At 43.4% G+C, this 19,054-nt stretch overlaps 1 protein-coding gene across 1 annotated transcript in view; it reads left to right on the top strand.

The window, feature by feature from the left end:
• The window catches only part of bsna (bassoon presynaptic cytomatrix protein a), a 207,127-nt gene that overhangs the window by 143,509 nt on the left and 44,564 nt on the right, over nucleotides 1-19,054 (top strand). The window contains exons 4-5 of the mRNA XM_017467307.3: nucleotides 8,496-8,999; nucleotides 10,629-17,258. Coding sequence (XP_017322796.1) covers nucleotides 8,496-8,999; nucleotides 10,629-17,258 — 7,134 coding nt within the window. The remainder of the gene's footprint in view (nucleotides 1-8,495; nucleotides 9,000-10,628; nucleotides 17,259-19,054) is intronic.

Here is a 19,054-nt window from a genome sequence, read left to right as displayed (position 1 = left end):
AGCCCATCTACGTTTGCGGCTAGTAGCACCTTATTGGGTGACTCGAATATGGTTCTCAGAGATAATATCCCAGCTAGACGGCACTCCTTGGAAGATTCCCATCCGCAGGAATCTACTGTCTCAAGCCGGAAGGTTGATTTATCACCCTCAGCTGGAACTATGGAAACTGTGGATCTGGCCCCTGAGGGTACCAGCTCATAGATTCTGGTCTTGTAACTGAGATTGTAGAGACCATGTTGAATGCTAGAGCACCATCCACGAGGAAATTGTATGCGCTGAAGTGGCGACTTTTTCTTTCGTGTTGTGAGGAACGTCAGCTACACACAGTAAACTGCACAATAGCTACAGTCCTCGAGTTCATACAAGGATGTTTCTCAGCAGGGTCGGCTCCTTCTACAATCAGGGTCTATGTGGCCACCATTTCGACCAACCATGCCCCTATTGATGGAGCCACTGTGGGGCAGCATTCTCCAACATCGAGGTTTATGCTTGGTGCGAGATGGTTGAGGCCCATCTACAGACCATGCATACCTTCCTAGGACCTTTCTATGTTTCTGGAAGGTCTGTCAGGTGCCCCATTTGAGCCCTTAGAGTCAGCCTCAGTGAAGCTTCTGACTCTAAAGGTAGCTCTTCTACTGGCCCTGGCATCTCTCAAGCGAGTAGGAGGCCTACAAGTTCTCTCTGTTGCCCGTTCCTGCCTTGTTTTTGCCCCTGGATTAGCCAAGGCCTTCCTATATACTAGGACGGATTATTTTCCTAAAGTGCCTATGTTTGCTGCCCAGACAGTAGTGTTGCAGGCTTTCTGCCCTCCTCCATTCCTCACACCGGAACAAGAGAAGTTGCACCTTCTATGTCCAGTAAGGGCACTCTATGTTCTTATGTCCACCGCTCTGGCCAGTGGCGTAAGTCAGAGCAGCTTCTGGTCTGCTTTGGCATCGACAGTAGAGGTGATGCTGTGTCGAAGCAGTGCATCTCTAACTGGATAGTCGAGCAATCTCTATCGCTTATGAGGTGTACAGTCTCGCTACGTCTCTGGGCATAAGGGTTCATTCCACTAAGGTGGTCGCCTCCAGGAAGGCTTTGTCCAAAGGGGTACCCTTACAGGATGTGTGTGCTGTGGCAGGGTGGTCTACGCTGCACACATTCATTCAATATTACAGCCTGGATATACATGCCACCCTAGGCTCGAATGTCTTGCAGTGACCCTCAGGCTCAGATCTTTTGAACAGGCCATGCCCTCAGTATGACAGAGTGGGTATTCTTGTTCCCACAGCATGAGGCTCATGCAACATTGAGTTCCCTTTGAAAGGGAACGTTTGGGTTACCCATGTAACTCTGTTCTCTGAGAAGGAACCGAGATGTTGCGTAGCTTTTCATACTGGGGCATGCCAGTGAATTGCGTCTTCCCCTTAAATAATAGAGGCTGACATCGCAGTTCAGTGGTGCTGTTATATATATCAAGTGACACTTTTAATTGCCACATCACCTGGTCACGGCAAGCCTATAAATAGGCATGATGTTACACAAGCTTCAGATACCGGTCATGCGCAAGGGTGCTTCCCACAGTGTGAAGCTCACTTCTCAGGTAACAGGGTTACATGGGTAACTCAGATGGCTTCCGGATGCAGTCTACAAACAAATATATATTCAAAACAACTGGAAAGTTGTGCAATATCAAAGAAGTTGTTGGACTTGTAATTATAAGTACTCTTTTACTGGTGTCTTCTCTAAATGCTTGTAATGTTGTAGTTGTACTTCTCCCATGCACTAAATGCTAAGTGAGACTTGTTTTGCTTCACCCATGCATCAGATCCTCACCACTCATGATACATTTTTTGTACAGTGCTGTGAAAAGTATTTGCTGATTTCTTCTGTGTTTTGTGTATATCTCATAAATTGTTTCAGAAATAAAAACAAAATCTAAGATAAAATTTAAATAGGACTTTTTCAACAGCATGAAGTTGGTTAAAAGGTCTTACCCAGTAACACTCTATGCCAAAACTGAAAAAATCCAGAAATGATGTGGAAGTAGGTGATTGAAATACATCAGTTTGGGAAGAGTTGCAAAATTATTTCCAAGTTTCTGGGACTCCAAAGGACTAAGGTGAAATCCATTATCTCCAAATGAAAAACAATCTGCACAGTAGTGAACCTTCCCAGACATGGCCAACCTTCAAAAATTCTTCCAAGAGCACAGCAACTACTTATCAAGGATGTCATAAAAGAGCCAAGGACAATATCAAAGGAACTACAGGCCTCTCTTGCATCAATAAGGGTCAACTGTATTGTGTGTTTACTCAGGTTACCTTTGTTTCATGTTGTATTTTGTTTGAAGATCTAAAACTATTTAATATGAGATATCCACACAAACAGAAGAAATCAGTTGATAATTTTTCACAGCACTGTATTAAATATAAGTACTATCAAAATACTGTTAATGTAACAAAGAAAATTTTTGTACACTTTTGTGTCATGATTCCCCCTTGAAACACCGTGCTCTAAGCGCGAATGCGTGAGCACCTGCTTTTCCATTGTTGACAGTAATGACATCTGGACACGTGTGTTTTGTTTATGTTTCTGTCATGACTCCTCCCTGTTCTGTCATTGGCTGGGATTTTCATGTGTGTCTGAATCGCCCTCAGCTGTGAACATTTACGACACTGATCATGTCCGCTTATATACGACGCGCCTCCCAGCACACAACGCGGAATATTAGAATAGATAAGCTATAGTATTGTAGAGTTAGATTAGTTCGTTTAGTAGTCATAGTCACGTTCCATGTTTAGAGTTAGTTCACGCTGGTTTCTCCGCTGTCAGTTCATAGTCCTTGTTAGTTTCATGTTTTGTGTCTCGATCCTGTTTTCCTTGACCACGACCTTGAATCCTGCCTTGCCCCATGTATGCCTGTTTGCCGATCGCCTAACCTCTTGCATGTTTGTGGATTACGTTTTTGGATCGCGTTTTGGATTTGTCTGCCTATCTCTCTTTTAAAATAAACAACTGTTCATACTGCAATTGCATCTGTCCTATCTCCGCTCCGTCACGATACGTGACAGAATATTCAGCCATACCATGGATGCAGCACGAGGATGAGAGAGACATCACACTACAAGGGGAGTAACAAGACAATACCTTATCGGGAAACGTTCGGATTACTGGCCGCATTTCTTGTCCGTGCAGTTCCCTCAACGGTACGCCGTTGAACTGCCGCCAGAGACAGCGGGATTGGGGAGCTACCCGCTGGAGTTCCTCTTCAGCTGCCAGGAATATTTCTGCAGCCTGGCGTTTCCCAAGCCTACTAAGAGACAGTGAATCGGATTCTTGGTGTCTAGGTTTTGCGGTCCAGCCCGTGACTGGGCGGAGCAGCTGGTGAGCACTGGGTCCTCTGCCCTCCAGGATGTCACTCAGTTTGCAGAACATTTTATGGAGGAGTTCACGCAACCAGGGCAGCTTCATGGTCTGGATTTACTGGGGTGGAGAGTCAATGGACAGCCCCAGCCTGACCTGCCCTTTAACCTCTACTATGAGGGGATTGACAGGTCAGCCTCCACCGATCCGCTTCAGGTTCCAGCCAACGTAGAGGAGGTGGCACTGACATGCATGTCAGAGGGCTGCAGGAGGGAGACCAAGCTACAGTGCCCTACCTGCAAAAAAGTGGGTCTCCAGGAAGCATTCTACTGCTCTCAGGAATGCTTCAAGAGCAGCTGGCGGGAGCATAAGAAACTCCACCGGAGAGCCCGTGCAGAGATCAAGCCCGGGGTCAACATGGTGACCTCGGAGCACCCGTCGGAGGTCTCAGCACCTGAGCCCCAGCCGGAGGTGAACCTGGCGACCTCAGAGCTCGAACCTGAGACCCATGAGGAGGTCTCACCCACCAAGCTCCAGCCAGAGGTCCACATGGCAGCCTCAGAGCTCCAGCACGAGACCTACGGGGAGGTCTCAGCTCCGGAGCTCCAGCCTGAGGTCAATCTGGCGACCTCAGAGCTCAAACCTGAGACCCACGAGGTGGGCTCACCTGCCGAGCTCCAGCTAGAGGTTATCAGGGAGGCTCCAGCACCGGAGCTCAACCCTGAGGTCCAAGTCCAAGTCAAGTCTCTAGTCTCGGAAGTCCAAGTCAAGTCTCCAGTCTCTGAAGTCCAAGTCAAGTATCCAGTCACTGAAGTCCAAGTCCAGTCTCAAGTCCCTGAAATCCAAATCAAGTCTACTGACATGGCCGACCACATTCTGCTCACATCCAAGTTTACTGATACGGCCAACCAAGTTCTGCTCAAGCCCAAGTCTACTGATATGGCCGACCAAGTTCTGCTCATGCCCGAGTCTGCCGACATGCACAGCCAAGTTCTGCTCACGCCCGAGTCTGCCGACACGCACAGCCAAGTTCTGCGCACGTCCAAGTCTGCCAACACGCACAGCCAAGCTCTGCTCACGCCCGAGTCTGCCGACACAAACAACCAAGCTCTGCTCATGTTCCTGTCTGATGACCTGACCCACCAAGTTATCCCCCGCCAGAGTCAGAAGAACTGTTTGACCAAGTTCTGCTCACGCCTGAGTTTGCTGAAACAAACAACCAAGCTCGGATCATGTCTACGTCTGAGGACCTAACCAACCAAGTTATGTTCACGCCCAAGTCAGCTGACTGGGACAACCAAGCTCTGCTCACGTCCACGTCTGCTGACATGCACAACCAAGTGTCTGTTGACACGCACAACCAAGCTTTGCTCACATTCCAGTCTGCTGACATGACCAGCAAGTTCAACTTGCAGGCTCCGCTGTGGACGTCACTCAGCCTTCCTGTTCAGCTGTGGATGTTGCTCAGCCTACCTGTTCAGCCGAGGAAGTCGCTCTGCTTCCCTGCTCCGCCGAGGACGTCGCTCTGCTTCCCTGCTCCGCCGAGGACGTCGCTCTGCTTCCCTGCTCCGATGAGGACGTCGCTCTGCTTCCCTGCTCCGATGAGGATGTCGCTCTGCTTTCCTGCTCCGACGAGGACGTCGCTCCGCTTTCCTGCCCAGCTGTGGTCATTGCTCTGTCTTCATGTTCCGCCGAGGACGTCGCTCAGCCTGTCTGCCCGGTTGTGGTTGTCGCTCTGCCTACCTGTTCAGCCGGGGACGTCGCTCTGCCTTCCAGTTCAGCTGGGGACGTCGCTCCGCTTTCATGCTCCGACAAGGACGTCGCCCTGCTTCCCTGCTCTGCTGAGTACAGCGCTCTGTTTCCCTGTTCAGCCGAGGACATCACTCTGCTTTCCTGCCCTGCTGTGGTCGTCGCGCTGCCTTCATGCTCTGCCGAGGACTTCGCTCAGCCTGCCTGCCCTGCTGTGAATGTCGCTCTGCTCCCCTGCTCCACCGAGGACGTCGCTCTACGTCCCTGCTCCACCGAGGACGTCGCTCTACGTCCCTGCTCCGCTGAGGTCGTCGCTCTGCCTTCATGCTCCGCCGAGGACTTCGTTCAGCCTGCCTGCCCGGCTGTGGTCGTCGCTCGGCTTTCATGCTCCGCCGAGGACTTTGCTTAGCCTGTCTGCCTGGTTGTGGCCGTTACTCTGCCTCCCTGTTCAGCCAGGGACATCACTCCGCTTCCCTGCACCGCCAAGAACACCGTGCGGTTTCCTGGCTCTGCTTGGGACATTCAGCCCAGGGGGCCAGGGCCGCCAATGAAATGGGATGACTCATGGCACTCCGGGAGGGGTGCCTTTGGGAGGGGGTTCTGTCATGATTCCCCCTTGAAGCAGCGTGCTCTAAGCGCGAATGCGCGAGCACCTGCTTTTCCATTGTTGACAGTAATGACATCTGGACACGTGTGTTTTGTTTATGTTTCTGTCATGTCTCCTCCCTGTTCTGTCATTGGCTGGGATTTTCACATGTGTCTGAATCGCCCTCAGCTGTGAGCATTTATGACACTGATCATGTCCGCTTATATAAGGCGCGCCTCCCAGCACACAACGCGGAATATTAGAAAAGATAAGCTATAGTATCGTAGAGTTAGATTAGTTCGTTTAGTAGTCATAGTCACGTTCCATGTTTAGAGTTAGTTCACGCTGGTTTCTCCGCTCCCAGTTCATAGACCTTGTTAGTTTCATGTTTTGTGTCTCGATCCTGTTTTCCGTGACCACGACCTTGAATCCTGCCTTGCCCCGTGTATGCCTGTTTGCCGATCGCCTGACCTCTTGCATGTTTGTGGATTACGTTTTTGGATCGCGTTTTGGATTTGTCTGCCTATCTCTCTTTTAAAATAAACAACTGTTCATACTGCAATTGCATCCGTCCTATGTCCGCTCCGTCACGATACGTGACATTTTGATGATTTAATGGCATGCAAAGGCAGAGAGACTATATTCTTTAGATTACAGCATATTAAGATAAGATAAGATAAACTTTATTGATCCCACACAGGGGAAATTCAATCGTTACAGCAGCTCAATTACACAAACAGTTATTTGTGCACTTATTTGTGTTAGTAACATATTTCTTGATCTGATGTTAAAGAGAGCAGAAAGATAGGTGGAGGAAGGGAGGAAGGGAAAAAAAGAATGATCAAAGTGACAGCCTGTAATTACATAGAACACTGCCAGCATTCCCATTGCTCCTCCACCCCTCCTTCTCTCTCTCTCTCTCTCTCTCTCTCTCTCCTTCTCTCTCTCTCTCTCTCTCTCCCTCCATTTTAGCTTTGTCTACTCTGCTGTCAGGTCTTCTGTACTGTGCTAGTAGGAGTGTAATCCTATTAAATGCAAGAAGAATGCCTTACGTGCACTGATGAGATGCCAGAATTAAACCTTGTGCTTAAAATTAAACTCAGTTAAATCAAAACCTTGCTGTGAACCACCAAACCAAGTCCTAGTTCTGAACTCGGCAAGTAATCCACCTTTTAGAGCCACTTTTTTCATATGAATCCAGATGCATAACACAGCACAGTGCATGGCCGTGATAACAGCATGTTCCACCAGTTAAAAAAGGACTCACAAAGAACAGAACATACCTGCTGAAACTTTATGAAAGGTTGCTGTGAATATGTCAGGTGGTAAATTAAAATAATTCAGTTAGTTGTACACTTCTAATAAATAAACTTAGTGTACATATTTTTTTTGTGTTTTAATTAAAAGCTGATATGAGATATAGAATACAATGCTCTGACATCATAAAAGTCAGATTGCAGTTTTAAGATACACCTTTCATAGCCTGTACTGACCCACATCTGTGACCTATTTACAGTGGGTTTCAAAAATGCTGATCTTCTCCTGACAGAAAAGATATCAGGATGCCAAGATTATCTCACCTCACATAGTTTTGCAACTGATATCAACCTAGTACACAATTAATTGTCATACCTTTGTATACATTTGTGAAAATGTCCTTCTTTTCTGTTTCTCTCTCTCCCGCCCTCATTTTTAGCACATCACAGATGGCACTTTTGTAAGGCATTCACTGTAGCCTATAATTAGCTAAATAAGTGACGTGCATCAGTGCCAGGTATCTGTGACTGCTCTCTCTTCCACAGTATTTTTGAAATAGACAATGACTTTGACATCTAAAATGAGTTGCACAATATCCCAATTAAACTGTAATGAATTTTCTATAAAATAGAATACATTAATATAAATTCCTACTACTCTCATGTTCTTGCTTAACAAATTAAATTATTTGTGGTGATCACACATGTAGTTATGCAACTAGACTGATTATGAAATATTTTTGGAAGGCATATTGGACCAAATAACTGGCTTTAGCCAAAGCTTCAAAGCTTTTAGATATATTAATTGTATTAACAATTAAAGAATTGCTGTAAATTTTACAGTAATTTACTGGCAACTTGTTGTGAAATTGTTATATAAAATAACACATAACCCAGTACACTTGATCATTTGACTAATGCAGGATACAACATAAACAAGTGTGGTGGCTAAATGAATTGAGTTACTCATCACTACTATGCTGAAAAAGTTGTAAGTACTTGTTATCCAATTTTGTATACTAGTTATTAGTTAGTACAGGTAAGAGCATTGATTTACCATTTTACTTGTAGGGTCACAAATAATAATGGGTAACATTATTGTAACAGTTATTGTTTAACACGTCATTGCACTTTTGTTAACATAATAATTTATCATATTGATTAGTAATTATTGAAGAACTACCATGGAAACATTTGATTACTTACTGCTTAGTTAGTAAGTACTTAATCGTTAATTAAGTAACTGTGCCAGTTATGTGTTAATCATAGACAAAAACAGGCCTGCCTCTCTGTCTAGAATTTCCCCTTCCTTCCGCATCACCTGGCTATAAATATACACTTTGATTTGATTTGTGGTAATAAATATTTTACCTTCTCACAAAGTAGTCATAGCATAAGTTAATGTTTTATTTTCCTTTGTATTTCTAGCCAAAATTCCTTGAACTTTATTTATTTATTTTATTTGTGCTTTAATTATTTTTCACCATCTTAATATAATTTAACACACTTTATTCCATGTGCACAGTGTTTAATTATTTTATTTATTTGTTTTTCAGAAAAAAGAATGGCTCTGTCTTAACTGTCAGACCCAGAGACTAATGTCTGGTGGACTTGATGACTCCCCTCTTCATGTTCCTTATCCATCACCAAAACACCAACAAGTGGGCTCACCCCGGCACCAAGTCCTGGCAAGTCAGCAACCTGCTCCACAGGCAACATCTCAGAAAGAATCCACTAATCAGCATGAAGGGCCCAATGCAATGCCGCGACAGCAGAAAACTCCAGCTGATGGAGCTGCTCCTGATGCTTCAAGTGTAGTCAAATTAGCAGGAGATACAAAACCCCTCTCACAGTCCTCTTCAACTCCTACCACAACTAAATCTGTCAGTGAATCACAGATAAAGGACAAGTCTATGCCAAAATTGATCAATGAGCCTGATGTCTGTTCTGCTGTCACTGAGAAATCTAAACCTACTTTTAAGAAAGGAACAACAGATCCCACTGTGACCACCACAACTAAGGATGAGAAAAGGGACTCTCAGAGATCCAGATACTATGAGGTAATTCTGTATTTTAGAGCATTGTTTAATGGAGCAAAGTTTTCAGAATTCTCTAAAAAAAAATTTGAAGGCCCTATGTTCAAGAATATGCAAAATAAGGCATAACATTGCAGCATTATTTATTCTTGGTATATTTCTTGAACAATATTTGATACAAAAATGTTTGAACAAATCTGTGTCTGATTCATGAAATTGATGCATGAAATTAAAACGAGCTGTGATTTTAGTGAAAGTGATGATTCAGCTGCAAGGATGCAAGTTTCCAGCCACTAGTCATATATGCTTATGACACACCACAGTTTACCCTCATATAGATCTAACGTATGTGAAACATATTACAATTTATGTAAGCGTTACAGCAGTGAGCCAATGAAAAGTAAGCATTCAGCAGACTACAGTTATTCTAGATCTGTGGGAACAAGCAAATTGTTCAAATTAATTTCAGCACTTGTATCCAAGATTGCTACTAAATTCTGCAGCTAAAAGTATTCTTTGGAGTCCTATAAAACTTGAAAGATGGTCTAATAGTTTGTTTTTGCAATTCTATGTTTTTACTGAAATTTATGGTACAAAAGTATGTAGCTACCTGACTATCACACCTGGCTATCACAAGGTGCCTATTACTCAAATAAAGGATTATTAAGCTGATAAAGTACCTATACTTTAATTTGTGGTTTCTCTGTACACATTTGTGATTATTAACATTATGTGCTTTTTTTATGTTATTGTCCATACTACTCTACTTACTTAGTTATACGCAATAATTATTGATTATATTTAGATTATTTAACTGCATGTCAAAGATTTATTGCTTTTAAAATTAAATGCACATTGATAAGACGTAAGTTTGATCGTACAAATACACCAGAGATGAAACTGATGAACTGATGCATCTTGAATTTACTGCCACTTTCATCTTGCATGTCCATTAACCAGCAATGGTTCGGCAAATCCACCAGCAAATTTATCTTGCACGTGCATTATGATGAAGTCCAAACTCTAAAATGAGATGATTTAAATCTTAAATCTAGCTTTGATCCACCTCCCTGATATAATTAAAACTTCAAATTAACTCTTAGTATTTCAACGCGATAATTAACCTACAGAAGCCCTAAGCAGCCATGCATTTTTTTTTCTTGTTTTCTCATGCTCTTGACTTAAATTTCTCATGATATCAAAATAACAAAAGTTGCTTTCTTGTGATCATGACTTAATTTTTCTGTGTACTCAGCATAACAGCATGTTTTTATTGTTTTGGAGGCAGCAAAGACAACAATTTTATCTCAATATCACAAAAAAATTAAGTTGTGATCATGAGAAAACAAGAAAGAAAAAAAATAACAATGCATGGCTGCTTAGGGCTATGCTGACATTTAAAGAGTCTCAGAGAAAGCTACTTCCTCTTGGTCACTCTTCCTAAAATCTACTAAGAGAGCTATAGCATGAAAATGACTCTGCAGGCAAGTTAAAAAGAAGTAAAAGAGGAACTTAAATCAATGACAGTCTAAATTAGAATCAATATGACCTTACTGCATTACTTGTCAACTCTGAAAATCAGTTCTCAGATAAACATGTAAATAGTGTCTAAAATATTCTAATTCGCATTTTATATTTTTTGGTGTTCCTTAGGACACAAGCAAAACAAACAGCACTCATGACCTATCACGGAGCCCACAGAGCTTGAGTGATACAGGCTACTCCTCAGATGGGATATCAAGCTCACACAGTGAAATTACTGGCCTTATCCATGAAGAAGAAATGAAGTTAAGTGAGAAGAGTATGTGTGGGAATCTTACACCACCAAGCCCCTCTGAGATAACTAAACTGGAGAGCTCCATGCGACCTCTACTAGATTCAAAGGTATTCTCTGAAGGACAGAAAACTTGGGACAAACAGCGTGGTAGAGAACGGCACCACAGAGACACTGATGACAGAAAGCACAGATCCCAATCACTATCAGTTAGTCCAGAGCAATATGAATCAGATGAAGATCTAGAGGATATAATGGAAGAGGAGGAGGACCCAACTGACTGGGAGGCCAAACGAGAGCTCAGAACAGTAGCTGCTGCTGGAGAGGCAAAGAAAAAGAAAAAGCCTGAGCTTACTGATATAACTGATGAAGAGTTTATGCGAAGGCAGATCATGGAGATGAGCGCAGATGAAGAAAATGAGGACGAAGAGGATGAAGAAGAGTTGGAAGAGGAAGAAGAAGATGAGGAAGAGGAAGATGATGACGGATATGGTTACCAAAAGCTCAAAAAAATACAAAAGCACATGAGTGACTCAGGGAAAGAAAAGCGCCGTCTCACTCACCATTCAAGCAGCTTTGAAGAGGAGAGCAAAACTACCTGTGAAATCTACAAAGGATCAGCTGAGGAAGGAGAGGAGGACCTAATTGGCTCACAAGGTGGCCTACGGAGATTCAAGACCATAGAACTGAACAACACCAACAGTTACAGCCGAGACATGGAATTAAACAATGAAAATGACTTGAGCCTGGACAGAGAGCCTGAACTTGAAATGGAAAGCCTTACAGGTTCTCCAGAGGAACGATCAAGGGAGTATTCCTCCACTCTCCCACCTACAACTTCCAGCTACAATTCAGGAACATCTCCTACTTCTATATCCTCCATGGAGGATGACAGTGATAGCAGTCCCAGCAGGAGACAACGTTTAGAAGAGGCTAAGCAACAGAGGAAAGCCAGACACCGGTCTCATGGCCCACTCCTGCCCACCATAGAAGATTCCTCAGAGGAGGATGAGCTGAGAGAGGAAGAGGAACTCCTGAGAGAACAAGAAAAAATGCGAGAAGTGGAGCAGCAAAGAATCCGAAGTACTGCCAGAAAAACTAAACGAGATAAAGAAGAGCTGAGGGCACAGAGACGAAGGGAACGGTCCAAAACTCCTCCAAGTAATCTGTCCCCCATTGAAGATGCATCCCCAACAGAGGAGCTGAGACAAGCTGCTGAAATGGAGGAACTTCATCGCTCTTCCTGCTCAGAATACTCACCTTCAGTTGATTCTGAGGCTGAAGGGTTTGAAATGTCATCTAAGCTCTACAAGTCTGGTAGTGAGTACAATTTGCCTACATTCATGCTACTGTATTCTCCTACTGAAAAGCCAGAGACTACATCCTGTTCTACTATTACAACTACCTCCTCAAGTGGAAAGCCTCTAAAGAGTGCAGAGGAAGTTTATGAAGAAATGATGAAGAAAGCAGAGATGTTACAGAAGCAACAGAAGCAGCAGCAGCAGTCTGCACAACTGTATAGCCCTAGTGCCTATCAAGAAGATGATAGAAGAAATGGACAGAATTATGAAGATGAATATGACTATATCGACCAAGATGATACAAGCTATGAGAATGAGGAGACAAGTGATATCTATGAGGAAATATGTCAGACTTCACAAAACATTACGAAGCAGTTGGATGATCAAGTGGAAATGGATGTGTCTTATGCAGATAAACAGCTGCTAGACACAGGATCAGCTTTTGCTAAACTTCTGGAGCAGAGCAATGCCCTCCTCACCCCTGGCACAAGCCCTACACAACTCTCAGCCCCGGTATCATTTTCAGAAACTGGAACAGGAGGACGAATACCTGATGTCAGAGTAACTCAACACTTCTCCAAGGATGGGCATAAAGATCGAGTTAGAAGTCATGCTGGCAAAAGTGCCATCATACCCTCAACTGCTGCCACTACTATCACTGCATATGGAGTATATGCCAGGGATGCTGTCCATGTCTCACAAACCACTACAAGTCAAACAATGACTTCACAGCAGTCCACCTTGTATGGCCGATATACAAGCTGCTCTGTCACAACCCCCACCAGTACTTCAAGTGTGTCCAACAAAATAGCTGAAATCACTCAGGTTTATAATCAACGGGAGGGAAGGAGAGCCTCAGATAGAGTCCAAATAAGAGATAGTGCAACACAGCTAGAGTCAGTAACTGAATTGCGTTCTCATAATATCCATGCATACTACAAAGGGAGTCCACCACTTTCTCCTACTTCACCTCCAACTCATATACCAGCCCGATCTCCATCCAGCAAAACAGCTGAATTTTCAACTCAGACTTTCAGTCCCCCAGTGATAGTACCCTGTGAAGGTTCTGGCCCTACATCTCCTATTATGGTGCAGGCCACTCAGACACCTCATAGAGCTATCTCACCACGGCTCTTTAGACAGCAGTCCTCTCAGGATGCTACTTTTATGGTAATAACAATTGGATCAGAGCAACCTAGCCCCCCAAAGCCAGTTACAGTTAACACAGCTACCTCTCCTTTATTTTCCCCAACAAAGTTTAGCCACCCCTCATCATTTGATGCTTATTCACCACCTGTAAGCCCTCCTGACACACCACCACACCAGCAGTCACCTCTGCATGGTTTCTACAGATCCCATAAAGTTGAGAGAGTTAATGTTGGTACAAGCATGATGACTGCTGCCAGCTCTTATGGTCGTGGATCACTTTCAATGGAAAACATATCTCTGTGCCGTATTTCCACAGTCCCTGGCACCTCAAGAGTTGAACAAGGCCAGAAGCTACACAGTGCAAGTGTGGCAGACCTAAGAACTGCTACTAAGTCATCTCCAATTATTATAACAGATCAGGGAATGGACTTAACTTCCTTGGCCACAGAGTCTCGAAAATATGCAAGCAGTGCAGAAGGGAGCCCTATTCGCCATTCTACAACTATCCAGCCTCTCATAATGAACTTGAATACCCAGGAACAGGCACATGTTGTTTCAACAACAACAACAGTCAGTGTCACTGTTGCTGCCTCAATGTTCATATCTCAACCCAAGCATCCTTTGGTATATGGTGATCCCTTTCAGAACAGAACAGATTTAGGCCAGGGCATGGGAACAGTAGTATGTCTTGTACAGAACACACAACCACCAATTGACCCATCTATACCAAATATTGATGCCAAGCTAGAAGATCTTAGTATACAACAGCAGCAGTTACTTAAGCAACAGCAGAAGCTACAGCATCAACAACATCTTTTAGAGCAGCAACTTCAGCAACATCATCAACTTCAACAGCAACAAGCTTCTTTTGGAAAGTTTAGTCTTTCCAGTCAATTTCCACTGTTAAAGAAGGAACTAATTGTCACACAGACAAGCACTGCCCCTGTTGTCAGTGCAATATCTCCAGCTCTGGCACCTGAGATTTATAGCATTGGCAGTTCTATAGAGTTGAAGAGTAAATCACCTGTTCAGCCGCAAGTTATGATGGTCCAGATGGACAGTACTGCACAAGGAAAATCTCTCACTCAGTTGATCAAATCAGAGGAAAGCCAGGATGCAAGGGATCTAACTGGGCAAATCAAGAAAGAGAATCAGGTTGCTTGCTGTGATGTAGTTTATAACTTGCCCTTTGGTGGTAGCTGTGTTGGTGGACCATTCTCCCAAAAACCAATGGCAGATGAGATGGCAAATGTTAGTGAGCCATCAAGGCCCCCTTCTGCACCACCACAGCTCTATGAACCAATAGAGTTGAAGCAAGATAAACAAATATATCATGATTTTACCTTGAAATCATACACAATCCCTTTCCCTGGCCGGTTACAACCATCCTTGTCTGAGACCAACCTTGCAGAACCAGGGCTCCAGTCCTACTCTTCTAAACCTGATATGCAAACCTCTGTAGAATTATCAATGGATTTAAACTCAGTTAAGCATGGCTATGAAGAAGGATTTCTTGGAATGGGACTTCAATATGGTTCCTACACAGATCTCCGTCAGGGTGACGTGGTAGCTCCAACTCTCCCTATACGCAGGTACAGTTCCCTGTCTAACATAAGTTCAGATTATGGATACTCATCCTGCGACCTTTCTAGTTTACCAGAGTCTAACCTTGCCCAGTATAGTGCCACTACTGCTAAAGAGATTAGTAGAATGTGTGCAGCCCTCAATTCAATAGATAGGTATAGCAGCAACACTGAGCTGTTGCAGTTAGGTCGAGGAGGTGGTCCACAAGGCAGAATTCATTTGCAGCAGAGTCTAAGACCCAGCTTTATATATGGTCCAGATGGAAAGCCCTTTTCCCAAGCTCTTACAAGTCTCATCAATGCCAGACAAGCAAGCCTTAAAGCCATGTATCCATCAGCAATTAGAGCAGCTGATGGTATGATCTATTCAACTATCAACACACCCATTGCATCCACTGTGCCAATAACAACTCAGCCAGCTTCTGTACTGCACCCATTATTAAGAGGTGTTTATAGACCATACCTCACACCAAATATGACGCCAGTGCCTCTGGCCAGCCTTAACAGAATGCCTGTGTCCCCAAGGATGCCTTTCACAGGACCAACACCTTATCATTTTCCACCACCTACTCATGTTCCTGTTACAACTTCTGCTACTGCAAATGACCCAGTTGAAATCACCACAGAGCAAGATGCACCTATCTATCTTGGAAAGTCACCAGTAACCTGTACAGGTATTAGAACATCTGCAGCACTGACCCAGCCTTCTGCTGTACAGAGTAGCCTAACCACAACAATGCCAACACAAGTGCTTGCTCCAGCCAACACAAGCCAATCTCAGGAGCAGCCATTGAACCTTTCTCAGCCCCATCTTCAAACACAGGGTTCTTCCCAACATCCAGTGCAGCCTTATCCTCCCACTCACAGTCAACTTACACAACAATCAGCTTCAACACTTCAAACATCTCATACACAATCAGCTGCAGACACAGCCTCAACTCTGGGAGGTCTTCCACAGGAAAAGGACTTAGAAGAAGAACGCCTGCATCACCAACAGGAAAAGTTATTGCAGTTAGAGAGAGAGAGAATAGAGCTAGAAAAATTTAGGCAGCTGCGGCTACAGGAGGAGCTTGAGAGGGAACGTGCAGAATTGCAGCGGCACCGGGAAAAAGAGCATATGCTTGTTCAACGGGAGATTCAGGAGTTGCAGACCATTAAACAGCAGGTTTTACAGCAGCAACAAGCTGAGAGAGAAAGCCAACTGGTTATGCAGAGAGAGCAACTGGCTCAGCAAAAGCAGCAGCTTGACCAGATACAGTCTCTGCAGCAACAGCTTCAGCAGCATCTTGAGGAACAAAAGAGACAAAAGTCTTCAGCAACTAGTACCCAACTTATATGTGACCAAAGTGGCAGAATTATTCAGCCACAAGACCTGCCCCCAGATATGCAACATGGTGATATTCAGGTGCCTTCCAGATCTCTGCCCAACTCTGTATCAGAGATATATCTGAGGAATAATGAGGGGCAAGCAGATAATAGGTCTATGCGGAAACAAAGATCAATGCCTCGTCTACAGGATGGTATTGAGGGAGAGGTAACAATGTTTTCCCTGCCCACTAGAATTGTAGACAGCAGTGTGCAAACAGATGATGAGGATGAAGAAGAAAGATATCTAATGTCCAGAAAAAGAAGGACTAGACGTAGTGTGGATTGCAGTGTTCAGACAGATGATGATGAAGATAAGACAGAATGGGAACAACCTGTCAGAAGGAGACGTTCTCGGTTCTCCAGGCACTCTGAATCAGGTGCTGATCCTAAAACTGAAACTTCAACTCTAACTGCCAAAGTTGCATCCTCTAGTATTGCCATCCAGACCATTCAGGATTGCTCTTGCCAAACAGAGATAGATCAGCTAGGGAAAATCTCCCAAGCAATACATGTCACTGTGTCAGATCCCAACAAAGTTGAGATTGTCCACTACATATCTGGTCCAGAGAGAACCCAAAAGGGGCAAAGCTTAGCTTGTCAGACTGACCCTGAGTCCCAATCTCAAGGTGTGGTAGTTCCACAGATTAATGTGGCCACCACCATTAGCCCATATTCCAGCAGTGCACAGCTTGTGGGGTCAGCAGATCCACTATGCTCTCGTCAACAGGCTGTTTCAAAGTTTGAGAGACGTAAACCAGATCCTTTGGATATTGGTTACCAGCAGCACCATCTGCACAATGAGTCACTTTCCAGTGTGATTCGTCAACCACCCAAATCCCCCCAGGTGCTGTATTCTCCTGTATCTCCTTCATCACCACATCGTGTCATAGAGACATCCTTCTCATCTAGCGAGAGGCTGAATAAAGCCCATGTTACTCCACAGCAGAAGTCATATACAGCTGAGTCACCACAGAGGCACCAGAGTTTACCCCGACCAATGAAGAATGTCCAGAGATCCTTGTCAGATCCCAAGTCCCTCAGTCCCACAACTGATGAGCAAACAAAGGCAAGGATATCCCTTTACCAACAACAAGCACTTCAAAGTCAGGTATGTGACACATTCTGTGTTTTTCTTTAAATATTTTGTATTCATATTTGAGATTTGGAATATAGTTATGGAAAAGTTTGTGATCCTTGGGAATGACTCCTAAAATGTTATCTGATCCTCTTATACTTTATTGAGAATGATCCAATATTACATATTTGTAAGCGGCAAAAGTATGTGAACCTTGCATTCAGTATCTGGTGTGTCCCCCTTTTGCAACAATAACTGCAACTAAACATTTATGGTAACTGTTGAACAGTCCTGCACATTCCCTTGGAGGAATTTTAGCTCATTTCTCGGTATAGAACAGCTTCAACTCTGGTATGATGGTGGGTTTCCTCATATGAACTTCTTGCTTCAGGCCCTTCTACATATCTTTTGGATTAAGGTCAGGAGTTTGACTTGAGTATTACAAAACATTAACTTTATTCTTCTTTAATCATTCTTTGGTATGATGACTTAGGGTGTGCTTAGGGTCACTGTCTTGCTGCATAACCCACTTTCTCTTGCAATACAGTTCTTGGGCAGATGTCCTGACATTTTCCTTTAGAAATTGCTGGTATAATTAAGAATTCATTGTTCCATCAATGATGAAAAGTCACCCTGGACCATATGCAGCAAAACAGGCCTAAACCATGATACTACCACCACCATGTTTCACAGATGGGATAAGGTTCATACGCTGGAATGTACTGTTTTCCTTTCTCCAAGTATAATGCTTCTTGTTTAAACCAAAAAGTTCTATTTTGGTCTAATCAATCCACAAAACATCTTTCGTATAGTCTTCTGACATGTCTATGTGATTTTTAGCAAACTGCAGATGGGCAGCAATGTTCTTTTTGGAGAGCAGTGGCATTCTCCTGCATCCCTGCGTGCACACCAATCATGTTCAGTGTTCTCCTAATGGTGGACTCATGAACATTAACATTAGCCAATGTGAGAGGGGCCTTTAGTTGCTTAGATGTTATCCTGAGTTCCTTTGTGACCTCTCAGACTATAACATCTCTCTTGCTCTTGGAGTGATCTTTGTTGGTCCCCACTCCTGGGGAGGGTAACAATGATCTTGAATTTCTTCCATTTGTGCACAATCTGACTGTGGATTTGTGAAGTCCAAACCCTTTAGAGATAGTTTTATAACCTTCTCCAGCCTGAAAAGGTTACAAGATCGCTCTTTTTCTGAGATATCTCTTTCCAAAATCTCCTTTGTGCATGCCTTTATACACTTCCACAAACATGTGTTGTGAAGCTCAGACTTTGATAGATCTCTGTTCTTTAAATAAAACAGGGTGTTCACTCTAACTTGATTGTCACCCCATTGATTGAAAACATCTGACTCTAATTTCACCTTCATACTTTTGCCACTCACAGATATGTAATATTGGAGTATTTTCTTCAATAAAATAAATGACCAAGTATAATATTTTAGTTGAATTTGTTTAACTGGGTTCTCTTTATCTACTCTTAATACTTGTGTGAAAATCTGATGATGTTTTAGGTCATATTTATGCAGATGTATAGAATATCCTAAAGGTTTCACAAACTTTCAAGTATCACTGTAAAAGGTAACTCAGCATAATCTGCAATTTTTTCATCAATTCTGATTAACTAGTTTGTGCTATTCATGCAAAAGTCTAGATAATTCCAACTTTTTTCTGACATTATTACAAAAGGTGATGTATTTTTAAAATAGTATTAATTTTTTAAAAAAGTATTCATAAAATTCTAATTTGAGAAATATTGTTTCATCTAAATATATAATTTAGATTTTTATCTAATTTACCTAAACTATAATAAACCAG

This window comes from Ictalurus punctatus, chromosome 5 (genome assembly GCF_001660625.3).
Source record: "Ictalurus punctatus breed USDA103 chromosome 5, Coco_2.0, whole genome shotgun sequence".
In the NCBI taxonomy this organism is placed as follows: Eukaryota; Metazoa; Chordata; class Actinopteri; order Siluriformes; family Ictaluridae; genus Ictalurus; species Ictalurus punctatus.
The sequence above is the reverse complement of the archived record's forward strand: the minus strand, read 5'-3'. Positions and strand labels throughout refer to the sequence as shown.